Source organism: Protopterus annectens, chromosome 1.part2 (assembly GCF_019279795.1).
Source record: "Protopterus annectens isolate FY-2018-M chromosome 1.part2, PAN1.0, whole genome shotgun sequence".
NCBI lineage: Eukaryota > Metazoa > Chordata > Ceratodontiformes > Protopteridae > Protopterus > Protopterus annectens.
In genome coordinates, this window is record NC_056727.1 from 119,893,871 (window position 1) to 119,906,781 (window position 12,911).

Consider the following 12,911-nt stretch of genomic DNA (forward strand, 5'->3'; position numbering starts at 1 on the left):
CTGCATCCAGCTTGCCCCAGTCGAGGTCTACCAGCTCCCATTCCCAAACTTGGGCCCATCAACAGGACTTGGGTTGGCTAAGGATTTGATCACTATGGTCTAATCCAAATGCTTTTCTTTCCCAGGTTTTTCCCTTGAATCTTCTCCTAGTAAAAGAAAAAGGGATATCTCTACCTTAGAGTGTTCAGATTCCAATGATGATGATGAATCCACCTTTGAGGAAAGTTTTTCTGTTGCTTCCTATGAGGATTCAGATTCTGAGAACATTGCCGCGACCTCTTTCCCTGAGAACATTTCTTTTTGGGAGACCCAACATGTACCCTAAGGGAACACTAATTTGAAGAGATTCTCACTGTATGGTGCAAGACAAGCTCCGAAGCCTCTGATCCTTTCATTCTTATCAGAACTTTTTGACAAAGGGCTTTCTTATTCCTTTATTAAAATTCACACTTCAGCAATCTCCACTTATCTGCCTGCTCAACCCTCTCTTTTCTTCCATCCTCTCGTGAAACAGCTGCTGAGAGGGGATATCCACATTAGAACCCCCCCCCCAGAAGAAACTACCTATTCCCCCATGGGATCTCATTTTTGTTTTGGAGAAGCTCACCCTCCCACCTTTCGAACTAGCTGCCTGGAAAATTCCTGACCTGGAAGATGGCATACCTGCTAGCCATTATTTCAGCTAGAAGGATCTCAGAGCTTCAGGCCATTATGTGGAACCTTTCATCACCTTCCACCCTGACAGTCTCTTGGACCAACCCTTCCTTTGTGTAAAGTGGTTGCAGAGATCTCTGTAATCCAGACCATCTACTTGCATACCAGCTTTCCTAACCCTCAAAACAAAGGAATAAGAATACTCCATACCTTGGATGTGCATAGGGAACTGCATTACTACTTGGACAGAATAAAGAATGTCAGGAAGTCTGACTCGCTTTTTCCTGGCCTTTGTAACTCTGAAGGGGAGACCAGCTTCTGAACAGTCTCCAAGTGGATCTCCCTCTGCATCTTGCTTCGCTACTGCCACCACGGAAAAAATCTTTCCAACCCTGTGGGATCACACTGCACTAGGGCTACTTCTACATCTTTTCTTAAAGGAGTTGCCCCAAAGGACATTTTGGAAGCCACTGCTTAGTCCTCTGTGCATAAATTCCACAAACGTTATCACCCTCCAACCTTCTCCAAGTCCAGAGTTGGGTTTGCCACTGCCATCTTGCAGGGCATCCTTTCCTCTCCATAACTTTTCAGTCCTCCCTCCTTTCAGTTTTGGGAATCATCCCATCAGTTATGACTGCAGTAGTGAAACCTGTACATAGTACAGTCGTGTACTACCATAAATGTAGTTGTTGAAGTGCATTCACTGTTGCAGTATTCTTTCCCTAGCTCCTTCCACTCTTGTCCCATGTATTTGGGAGGGATATTCTCTCTACTTCCACGTTGTTCCCTCGTCCTCTGTACATAGTTTCTGAGCTGAGGCCCCTGACCTTAGGGACCTGTTAGAGGTTTCTATCTATTGGGAGCAAGAAAGTACCGAGGTTATGGCACTGTCTTACTCCTTTATACCCAGACATCTTGACATTGGTTAGGGCATCCATTATCTTCAGGAGAAGGAGAAAAATTCTCGTAGTCAGGCCAACCAAGGGTCTCCATGGCAGGAAATGTCATTATTTATGACTGCAACAGTAAATACACTCACACACCTACATTTATGGTAAGTGTAAACTGTACTTTCTCCCTTTAGTGTTAATGGCCATGGGTAATTACCACAAGCTTCATAGAATTAATCCATCACACCAAGATTAGGGTTGTTGGGTGTTTGATACACCCTAACCCCAAGCAACTTCAACTGACTACTTGGATGATATAGTCTTAATTCCCTTTTATCACACGTTTACTGAGGATGTGCAGCAGGCACTATGGAGGCAAGAAAGCCTGCTACCAGAGAATTGTATATTCGCAACTGGAAAAGGTTTACTAGTTAGTGCTAGTAGCATAACTAGTACCTATTCAGGGTGCTAGTTGTACTCTGGTTCAGCCTCCCTTTCTCTTTTGGCATGAAAGTTCTGAAGGGCTTGATGCTCAAACCTGGTTTTAGTCATCTCAGCTTGACTGGGCGAGTGGAAGCTGCCCTGAAGCTTTGAAAGCTGGCTGTGGATGTTCTAGCCTTGGCAGGAAACTTCATATGAACCTAATAATAAATTTGAGTTCTCATAGTAATTCTTCTATTCAGATGATAGAGCATAAAAGTAACTAATTTTAAGCAGGCAGTGTATTACTTAAAATAAAGCTTACACTTTAAAAGATGGCATTGAGATACGAAAGTTGCAGCATAGCTGAACACTTAGCTTGGTCAGAAAATCCATGTTTTTTCTACCCGCTGTTCTGTACTAAAGCTTACCCCCTGTTGATTATTAATTGGAATCCAAGTGTCACTGTTTTTTTCAAGAACAAAATAAGAGCTTGAAATAAAAGTGGTGTGTTCATATTAACTTGAGGCATTGAGAGAATGAGATAATAGCACAAACTTTAAGTGCCCCCCTGATTCATTACAGAAACCTGCTTTACAAGTCCCTTACACAGTTGCATTTCTTGGAAATCCCTCTCATCACTTTCCTCACTTATGCTAGTGTGTGGATTCCTGGATGCAGCCCCCCCCCCAGCATATTTTTTACCTTCCACTTTGAGGCGGTCACATTTGAGTCATCTGTAGAATTTGCAGGTCTGTAATTGATTGTTGATGCCCTACATTTTGATCGACTAAAACCACTTGTACTATCATTAAGTACCTCATAAGCATTATTTGTCTGTTACTGGGAAAGTCAGACTGAGAAAACCCTTTTTCAGTGGAGAAAAGCTCTGTATTTTAACACCAGTTTTGGCAGTTACATTAGTTACATGATATCAGAAGGACTACAAAATATGTGGAAATGTATGAGCTTTGTAATAGCTTACATACACACAGTTTAAAAACTGAACATATGCATAGCTTGCATAGGTATACAGTGAACATTCATTAGAAAAAGGGACTATATTAGATCAGCGAACTCTTAAAAAAGATTGATCAACCTTATCTAAGCGAAAGCTTACAATCTCGAACGGTCAGATCAGCGATTCCCCCCCCCCCCCCCCCCCCCAGGGATAGCTGATCCAAACACATACACACAACACATACACACCAAACAGAAATCCACACATGTACACCTGAAATCTGACACCTAACCCTACACTAAACTATGCACACACCACTAACTATCCATTTACCTTAACCCAAACCCTAACCCTAAGGTCCGTCACTATCGCACACTCACATCACCCGCTCCCTAACTCGCATAAACCCGCCCTAACCCTCACGTCCACACAATCGCACACATACCTAACCCGAGCCCTAACCCACTCTAACACTCACATCCACACAATCGCACACTTACCTGAATCCGACCCATAACTTTCCACCACAGCACTGAAAATACCGAAGCAACAGAAACAGACAACCGAATTCTTTCCCTAGGAAAAAATTAGTTTGTTGCTTTGATATTTTTAACATTTGCTAAAATAAGGTCGATCAGTCAGCGTTCGCTTGTTTAAGCATTCACCGATCTAATATAGACCCTAGAGAAAGACAGGCTTGCATACAGCAGAGAGAGTAACTTTGCCAAAAATACTGTCGCTGTATTGTACCTGTTAAGTTAAATATTCAACTACATATAACTGAATAGTTTAGGAATTTCTTAATTGGTTCTTGTTTGTTGCATGTTTGCCCACAAGATAGGGTTTTTTCCCCTTTAAGAAAATATTTTTACTGTTAATGCTGCAGTTGAGACTTAAAAATAAAGCACATTTTGGAGACTTAAAAATAAAGCACATTTTGAAGGCAAAGCAAACAGTTATACATTTGTTTTAGTTCTTCTGCTACTATTTTTGGTTTGTTGCCTGGGCCTTGGGGACTGAGGCCAAGTAAAACAAAGTTATGTTTGTAAGCGCACCTATATGGATTAATTTCATTCTGTTGAAATGTCAGCTCACTGAGTGTAGTGCTTGAAAAAATTTGTCAGAAGTGCTGTGAGTGCTGGTGATGTCAAAAGATTGACAACATATGGATTAGATAATTGTGGGTTTGGGATTGTCAAAACTTTCTGCTATACTAAGTTATTGCCTTAAGGTAAGAGTGTTAGTGTACTTGTCTGACTGACCTGTGAAATGGTAGTGTTACGGGAAGGGCCTTTCTAAGGTGAGGTGTGGGGTTGGGGTTAGCATGCATTAGTAAGGTGATGCAAGGGAAGCAACCCCCCCCCCCCCACTTATCCTTCCTAACTCTATCCCTGCCCATAACCCCAATTTTAACCCTTGCCTTAAAGACTCTCAGTAACCTTACCACTGTTCAAACAGTGCGTCTGAATTTTGGGACAGAGTTTTGGTTGTTAACCAATGGGTTTTTTTTGGGGGGGGGGGTTGAATAGATTTTCAAGATGCTGGTATCAGTCTCCTATGCAGCTGTGCTTGTGCATTTCAATAAATCAGCATATATCTGTGTATACATACACATGTACATTCCTGTTGTGCTTTTGTAGCTAGTTTAATGTCCCCACCATCACACACAGCATGTTTTTGGAAGCGAGAGAAATCCAGAGAGAAAATCATCCAGAGACTGGGAGACTTTTATCCAAAATTCCGCACAGAGTAATTGGGTAACAGAGGTTGACCTCTATACCCTGGAACTGTGTGGCAAAGATAAGCAGACATCCCTTCTGAAAAGGGCCAGTTAGCATAGCGGGCCTAGCTGGTTAACAGATGGGTATTATTTTCATGTATACTTTTGGTGTTTAGTCTGGCCTTTTTGATGTCAGTAAGTCATCCTGAATATTAAAATCCAGTTTTAACAACTGACTTATTTGGCTAGTTTGGTTCAAAGGTTAGCTCTCCTTCAAAAGTACTATAACAGGTAAAACATGGGAAATTTTATATACTGACTATATATAGCTAAAATGCATTTTTTTCTGCTGAGCAACATCACCAATCTTTATTTAGTAAGCAGTTACATTTTGGGTTTGTTGCATGATGCAGTGTTACAGGTTCATTGTTCTAAATATACTGAAGGATAACAAACAAATCTAGAGTTTAATGAAGTATAGAATGTCACAAAGGTGGTTCGCTGGCCGTGATTATGTCCGAGTCTAGGTTGATAGTCAAAGTTCAGGAATTGATTTAAATTGCCTGGATTGCTAAAGTTGCGTCTGATTAAGCTTTGTATGGAGAGAATAGTTTAGAGGCTGGAGATGAGCCTGGGTTTTTGCAGACATAACTAGAAACTCTTCAGAATGCATATATATCTCATTGCTAACCATACCTCTCAGAGAATCGCAACTTTGGTTGTTTTGGGGTAAAGTATTCTTAAGTCTAGCACCTTAGATTGTTGTGATGCTGATGAGGATGAAGACCAACTGCATAAGTATCTGTTATAGCAGAGCGGGTATCATAGTTTTAAGGAGATTAAAAGAGGTAGGTGAGACAGGAACAGATGGTAACATTAGAAAACAAAACAGTTATCTAATCTTGTTGATTCAGTGCTTTTTAATGTAAACGTTCTGTACCCCTTCCCGAGAGAACAAATGCTGAACCTTTATCTTGGTGTTTTTTCTAGTTTAATAGGTATTTTTTCTTCTTGCCTACAGTTTGCAGTGGTGATGTGGTTGCTTACCTATGTTGGCGCCTTGTTTAATGGCCTTACTCTTCTGATATTGGGTGAGTATAAAGCGATTGCAGTTAATTGCATAAGCTATTCCAAGCCTAATGGGTGGAGATGATCACTGTTAAATCAGTTTATTCATTCTGTAAAACATTGTGTTGGCTGTGCATTGTAGTATCCAACTTTGAGATTACTTCAAAAAGACTGGTCAGTTCAGTGACACCCAGTTTCTTCTAAAGCAAAGCAACTTTCTCCCATTTTGAAGCTGGTATTTATAATCTCCAAAATCTTTCTGCACTGAACAGAAGCACACCCTATGAGCAGTGATCTTTCACTGAAACGTAGTCTGTCAAGCACTCTGTGCATTTGACAGGCTTCTGCTTAAAAAAATAACTTGCATGAAATCTGCAAGTCATTAGTTTTTTTTTATGTCTAAAGTGTGCCATAATAGAAACGGTTCTTTGTAATTTACACATTTATTTTTTTTTCGACAGCTCTGGTCTACCTATTCAGTGTCCCAGTTATTTATGAAAGACATCAGGTAAGGATTCAGATGTTTTTCTGTTTAGTTTTGAGAGACTTCAAATATCTGGTATTTAGAAGAGGATTATAGAATGCAGGTGATAGAAATGCTGTTCTTGTTTTAACTCTGCTTTTTGTGTTGCCTTTGCTTTATTTTAACTCTAGTTTCAGTGAGTGCAGTTTCCTTTTTTATAATACAATTTATTCTGTCTGTCTTGGCTAATAAATCTTAGGAATGAGAAGAGTGGTATCTGACTTGGAGAGGCAAGAATGTGTTTTCACTGAAGGTCAAGTGTAGTCTAGTTTCTGAGCATTGTAAAGCTTTTCTCATCAAAAGTCTGTATTTTACAGTAAAGTCTCAGTTAACTGGAACCCAAGCAACCAGCAAAAAAAATGTTGAAATACAATACAATTCTCATCTGTTACACTTTGTGTCCATAAGTAATACTGAACACGGCAATATGTCTGCCCCCTCCCACCTTGTTTATCATCACTCAATCCTCCAGGAAAAACTGTCCATAAGGCAGATGTCTTATCTCATCAGGAATGGTCAGTAAGTATACCCCTGAGTCCTGTAGAAAGGAAGGTGGCAACTTAGACCACAGCAATGATCTCCCATAATCAAGTTTTTACTTCAAGTATATTTGCAGTAGTGGCGGGTGACTTCAAAACCGGGTGGCAGCTACAGGAAGCAGCTGAATCAATGCGACAAGCTAGAATTGGACATGGCTATATTGTGGTAAGTCAGTAACCATTTACATATAATCAAACAGGTGGTATCAATCATGTCTTAGTACCCACTCATTTTATCCAGTTTGAGTAAATACTTCACAGATATCCCCTTGTGATCAGCATGGCTGGTCTTGAGTGAACTGCAGCCCTAGACAAGGGGCTCCATGGGAAACTCCCTGCTGCACACTGGTCCCTCTCTCCTATTGTCCACAAGCTGCCCTTTCCCAGTCTGACCTCCCTACATCTGGACCTTTTACACTATTTTCCAGTTTTACTTGATATGTCTTAATGTTGCATTTGTTGTATCCTATGCTTCTGTGTACTCTCATGATGAACTGATCTTGTAATTTCATTTAGGTTTACACATATGTAGTCCTAAGTGACAAAGTTTACTTTGAATCTTGAATCCTCCATCTGTCAGCGTTGCACTGTAATTGGATCAAGTAAGTGAACTAAGCCGGGGGGGGGGGGGTCTGGCAGCTGCTAGATTTCCAGATGTCATGGAGTTCTAGGTACTCAGATGCTCTTTCCCAACCTTTGGATCCAATGATAACCTGAACAAAACCCATCTTTTTTTTTTTTTTTTTTTTTTTTTTTTTGCCCAGGCAGGAAGTAAGCTATGTCCAAAGCTACAGCAGCTCCCAACAAATTTATGCCAGTATGTTTGTGAGGATACATTTAAATTGGATTTGGGAATAGTACCCCCCCCCCCCCAATGTAATATTCTGGTGTTAGAATAGGATAAAAGTAAACAAACAGATGTCAAATATATTTTAAGTTGCAGCTGACATGCATATAAAACATGCCTTGTTATCCCTACCTTAAATGATGGCCACTTTCGACGACTCCTCTGAACTTGCCAAAGAACAAATGGTTACAGTAACATTTTTTCAAACTGTTGCTGTCAGACTTACTTGGAATGCTTCCTTAACTCCTCTCAACAAAAAGTTAGCCACACGTGTACACGTCTTGTATTTGGCTATTAGCTTGTTATTTCTAGGCAGCAAACTACTCTTAGACGAGCTGTACTTACCTTAATTGCATACCTCTCGAGGTTTGATTGTGAGGAAGGAAAGAAATGACCACACTATCCTCAGCATCCACAAAATTGACTGAGTACTTCTCTGAGCAGAGCTTATTTTTAGACTACATGGGGCCCAGGGAGAGTTTAAGCATGTCCCGTACTAAACTTTTCAGAATCCCCCTATAAAGCTTGTGGTCTTGCAGCTTAGTCTGCAGAAGCTCTGAGGGTCTAAATGCTTTGTGATGCACTTTATGCCTTATTTTTGAAAGATAATTAACTCTTCTCGCTAGCAGTAAAAAGAAGTATGCATGCCTGTAGTGTCTGTTCACAGATAAAGTTGATAATTTGTCACCCATACACACCCTGCTCCTACCAAATTAAGTTAATCATAAGATAACTGCACACTTAAGATAAACTGGAGGAGGATGCATTCATATATTGCATTGCCTTTGGGGTGTCTGGGAAATCTGAACATAGTTGAAACCTACAAAGAGACTGGGAGAACATAAGGCTCCACTCAGAATGGGTAATAGCAAAGAACTCGGCCACAGAACCAAGACATGAGGTGGCAATGCCACTCACTCCACACCACTGGGCCAGTTGTTAGCTCTTACACATGTCCTACCAAGATAGATGCAAGATAAAATAGCCACTTATTGTATGCAGTGCTAATGCTCAACAGTGATGGAAAGTGAACAATTGTAACTATCATTTTTGGATGCACTGCATTCCCCCCTCCACAGTCATTTTTGGACACAATCCTGTACCCATCAACTGCAGCTACTTTGACTGCACATCTCTCAGTTGTCTAATTCTGTTTAAAATAAATGGCCACAGTAAAAGTCTTCCAGGTTGCTTCATATAAGGGTACTCTAGTTTTATAAAGCCACATTAATGGTTTAATTTTATCAAAACAGCAAGGTCAGTCATTTTCATCTGCAGCTGATTGCCATACCCAGCAACCCAGCAATTACAACCACTTATTTAATTAGGAACACTTCCAGTGCATGACTCTGATAAAAAATTACTGTCACTGTAATGTATTTGTAACTTTGCTTCACTGAATAGTCATAGTAAAGTACACCAATCTGCTTTACAGAAATATGCATTTAGTACTGCAAAGCCAGAATGACTAACCTTAACAAAACAAAAACGGGGTCAGTCATCACTTGCAGTCACAGAGAACCCTGTACCAAGCATCTGTAGCTATTTTAACTATATACACTTCAGAGATCAGATTGCAGTAAAATAAAATCAGCCAAAATAAACACCCAAGTGTGCACACTTGCGGACACACATCCAGTTGCAGCCACTTTGTTCATTGTGTAAACATTAGATGTCTGTGATTGTATGAAAGAATACATAATGGCCACAATATATTTCATGTCATTATGCATCCCTCCTGCACACCTATACACTTGCACATGGACACACAAAAATATGCTTTTCTCCATAGTTGTTAGCAGTGGCATGCATAGTGCTACTAAACAAATGTCTCCTCATTTGCAGTATTGTATGCAAGTCACTCCATGTCTTATGAGTCAAAACATTTTTTAAACTGTCTTTCTGCTTTTCCCGGTTAGGGGTCACCACAGCAGAACTCCGGTCTGCTAATGATTGGTAGTTTATTTTTACGTACCGAGTTACCAGCTCTGACGCACAACCTCCAAGAAGGTACGCCCATTCACGCACGTCTCCACGCAGAAGATGCTCTAGCTGAGAATCGAACCGAACAGTGTCTTACTGTGAGGCGACAACGCTACCGCAGCACCACCACAGTGGGTATCCAAGACATTAAAACTAATTGTCTGAAATCTTTGATATTGTTCCCTTAAGGGAAAGACAAGGTATGCATGTGATTTCACACCCTTGCTAGGAACTTTGCTGTTACAGCAGATAATTTTTGCTCAGACTCTGCAAAATAAGTCATGTAGAAAGTTTGCATGATTCCTCCTGATAAAATATTGAACTTTTTATGTCACTGGGCAGTCCTTATTTTGATGTTAGTACTGGTCCATTTGAGTATTATGTCCTTCCTACCTCCACACCTGCCAACATGTCTGAACCTGTTTTTCTGTAAATGGGATACAAGGATAAAAGGTTGGTGTGTTTTCAAACAAATCTAGCCAAATCAAACCCACGCATGTACTTTAGAGAGATTGAAGCCAAAGTTCTCAAAATTGGGTCAGATGGCTATTTTTAAGGGGGTTAGCAAATAAAATCATAATTTTTGCATTTGGAAGGGCTGCAACCTGCCAGTCCAGGACCACAAAGCTACCCCTTTTCATGCAACTTGAAGTATTTTCATCATATGAATCTTTGCACTGTAGAATGTTTATGGTACTAAAACAGTTCTGTCCAGAGGTGGTAGCAGATAAGGAGCTTGCAGTATGTGCCTCAGCATAGAAGTTTCAACATTTGCTTTGCTGTTTGACTAGGCATCCAGCTTGTTATGCTTGGAGAAAATGAATATTTTTCACTTCCCTCAGACTGGACTTGGGGACTGCTGTTTTCTGGAAAAAGCAGGAGACTTGAGTAAATTACTTTCCTTTGTTTTGCTGGGACCATCTACTGTTAAATATCTCAGTAAATGGCACGTGGCTGTTGATACTAGGAGAGAGAGCAGCAGGATGTCATTGTCCATGCAGACTTGAAGGCTGTGCCAAACCCCATCCAGGGACTGCCAACTGCCAAACTTCCTGCAGCCAACCCCTCCATCCACATTGTTTAAATTGGCGGCCTGAGGGACATATGGAGAGGACTGTTGTCCCTAACAATACATCCTCTGCTCCTGCCAGTCCCACTTCTCCCCATCTGTCAGAATGCTGTCTGTAAGCAGGTATTAGCATGGGTGATCAAGGTATCTGACCCCGTAACTCTCCCCAAGTGGCGGGTATGAGCACCCACATTGCTCCAGTGATGTGCTTTGTCTTTCATATGCATATACCTGATACCAGATTTGTATTGGTAACAAATACTCCATCCCACCCTTGGCATTACAAAGTTCACATTCTTTGCCATGTTTTTTTTGTGCTGTATAAGCCTTTGCTTGCTTACCCAACCACCTCTCGTCTTTACCTGTCATTGAAGATGCCCCTGAGATTGAGAGGATCAGGTTATACTAACCTTTGACCTTTATCCCCTATTCACAGAATTGTTTGCCAGACTTTCTTGAATAATGGAACTGTGGATGCTGGTGCTAATTTGAGATGCTGTTAAGTCAGCTTACAGGTATCCTGAATCTGCCTTGTTAACCCCTCTGCAGTATGTAGATGCAAGTCCTCTGTTATGCCCCAACACTCTTGAAACTTGATGACCTTTAATTTTGACTGAGATTTTTGGCTCAAATGCTTGTCTGTACAAGATGGTATGATTGAAATTCCTCACTTTTAAGGATATCAGAAAAAAAAGATTACCTGAAGGCAATATTTGGGGGGATAGGTTTTCATTCAGCATGCCCAGGACAGGGAAAGTGACCTCCTGAAGAGGAAACCAGACTTGTCCTCTTTGTAAGGCCTCTGATCCCCTCGCCTCTTCTATGCCTTTGTCTGCTGCACCTGCCCCCCCCCCCCCCAAAAAAAAAAGAGACCTCTGCAGAATCCAAGAAAGGTCCAGAAATATTGTATAGATTTTCTGGCAGTGTCATTCATATTGCTAGTTTTTGTTCTTGCACCCAGTCTTGCTCATGATTAAACTGTCAGTTGGTTGGGAGGTCTCAGTTCATTCACATAGTGCGTGTTAGATGTTTCCTTCAGTTAACATGCTCAAGCTTGTAAGTCTTCCACTATTGAGGACTCCACTGGATCAGGCCATTTTGGTGCTCTTCTGGAGCAGGTCCTTACTCTACTCTTGAAAGGGGCTGTAGCAGTTGTTCTGGTACTGGAGGATGTGGATGTTTGCTTAATGCTATACCTGGCCCTGAAGGGGCTAGACTGTTCTTTCCGGTTTTTAAACTTGGTGAGTTCAGCCAACACATTTCTGTATTTGTTTCTGGTTTGTCAGCCTAACTGGGGTCTTGCCTCTGTTCCCACAGAGGGCCTGGATGGTGTTACTGAATATGCGTAACATAATTTTGTGCATCAGACCCTGGGGTTCATGCAGAAGGCTACACTGTAGGTGGACAGTCATGTCCAGTATAAAGTTTTGATATTTGGGTTTTCCTCACTGTCCAGACTCTTCAGTGTTTTAGTTAGGGTGACCATAGCCTGTGGTGTTTCTATACCAGAGGCACCCCAATCTGTGAAATCATAAGGGGGGGGGGGTAGTCCACAAACTGGAAGAAGTTCTGTGATCCAGTTTTAGGAAGTCCCTTCAGTGGACAGTGTTGCCCATTCCTGTCCTTGGAAATGGGACAAGAATGCCTGTGTTTGCCATCTAGGTGAGAATACAGTGCAATTTCCAGGCTTAGATGTTGAAGTGCCTTCTAGACATGATGGCTGCTGTAATCTTGATTAATTTTCACTACTTATGTGTGCTTTGGACTAGTGTGTCAGTGGCTCTAGAGACGCACCATATGCTTGTAGACTTGTAATTCTTTTTCCAGCAGATGTAGTATGGGAGTAGTCTAGCCCCACCAACCACCTGGTGGTACTTAAACCTTCTACAGATAAGCCTGTCATAGATCCTAATATGTGCTTTTCTTGTGAGCTGGTGAGCTCACCTGAACTCGCCGTTGGTGTAGGGAGTTTGTTCCCAATTGAAGAATAGAGCTTCATGTCAGGTAGAGCTCAGAGCAGTATTCCTGGCCCTGAATTCTTGGAGGATGTTTTTTCTGCGGTCTTCACTCACACATTGCCAGTTTTGCTATGCTTGTACCTGAACAAGCAAGAGAGCACAGTATTGTACCAGCTGTGCACAGAGGTTTGTCTGGCATTGAGCCATAGACACAGGCCTCTTTCTCTCAGTAATTCATATCTTTGGGAAAGTAAATGAGCTGCAAATGAATGCTCTGAG

The 12,911-nt window shown here is 41.3% G+C and overlaps 1 protein-coding gene across 1 annotated transcript in view; it reads left to right on the forward strand.

Moving 5' to 3' along the window:
- Positions 1-12,911, forward strand: part of RTN4 (reticulon 4) — a 250,703-nt gene that overhangs the window by 207,451 nt on the left and 30,341 nt on the right. Inside the window, exons 4-5 of the mRNA XM_044055159.1 lie at positions 5,667-5,736; positions 6,175-6,221. Of these exons, the coding sequence (XP_043911094.1) occupies positions 5,667-5,736; positions 6,175-6,221 (117 nt within the window). The remainder of the gene's footprint in view (positions 1-5,666; positions 5,737-6,174; positions 6,222-12,911) is intronic.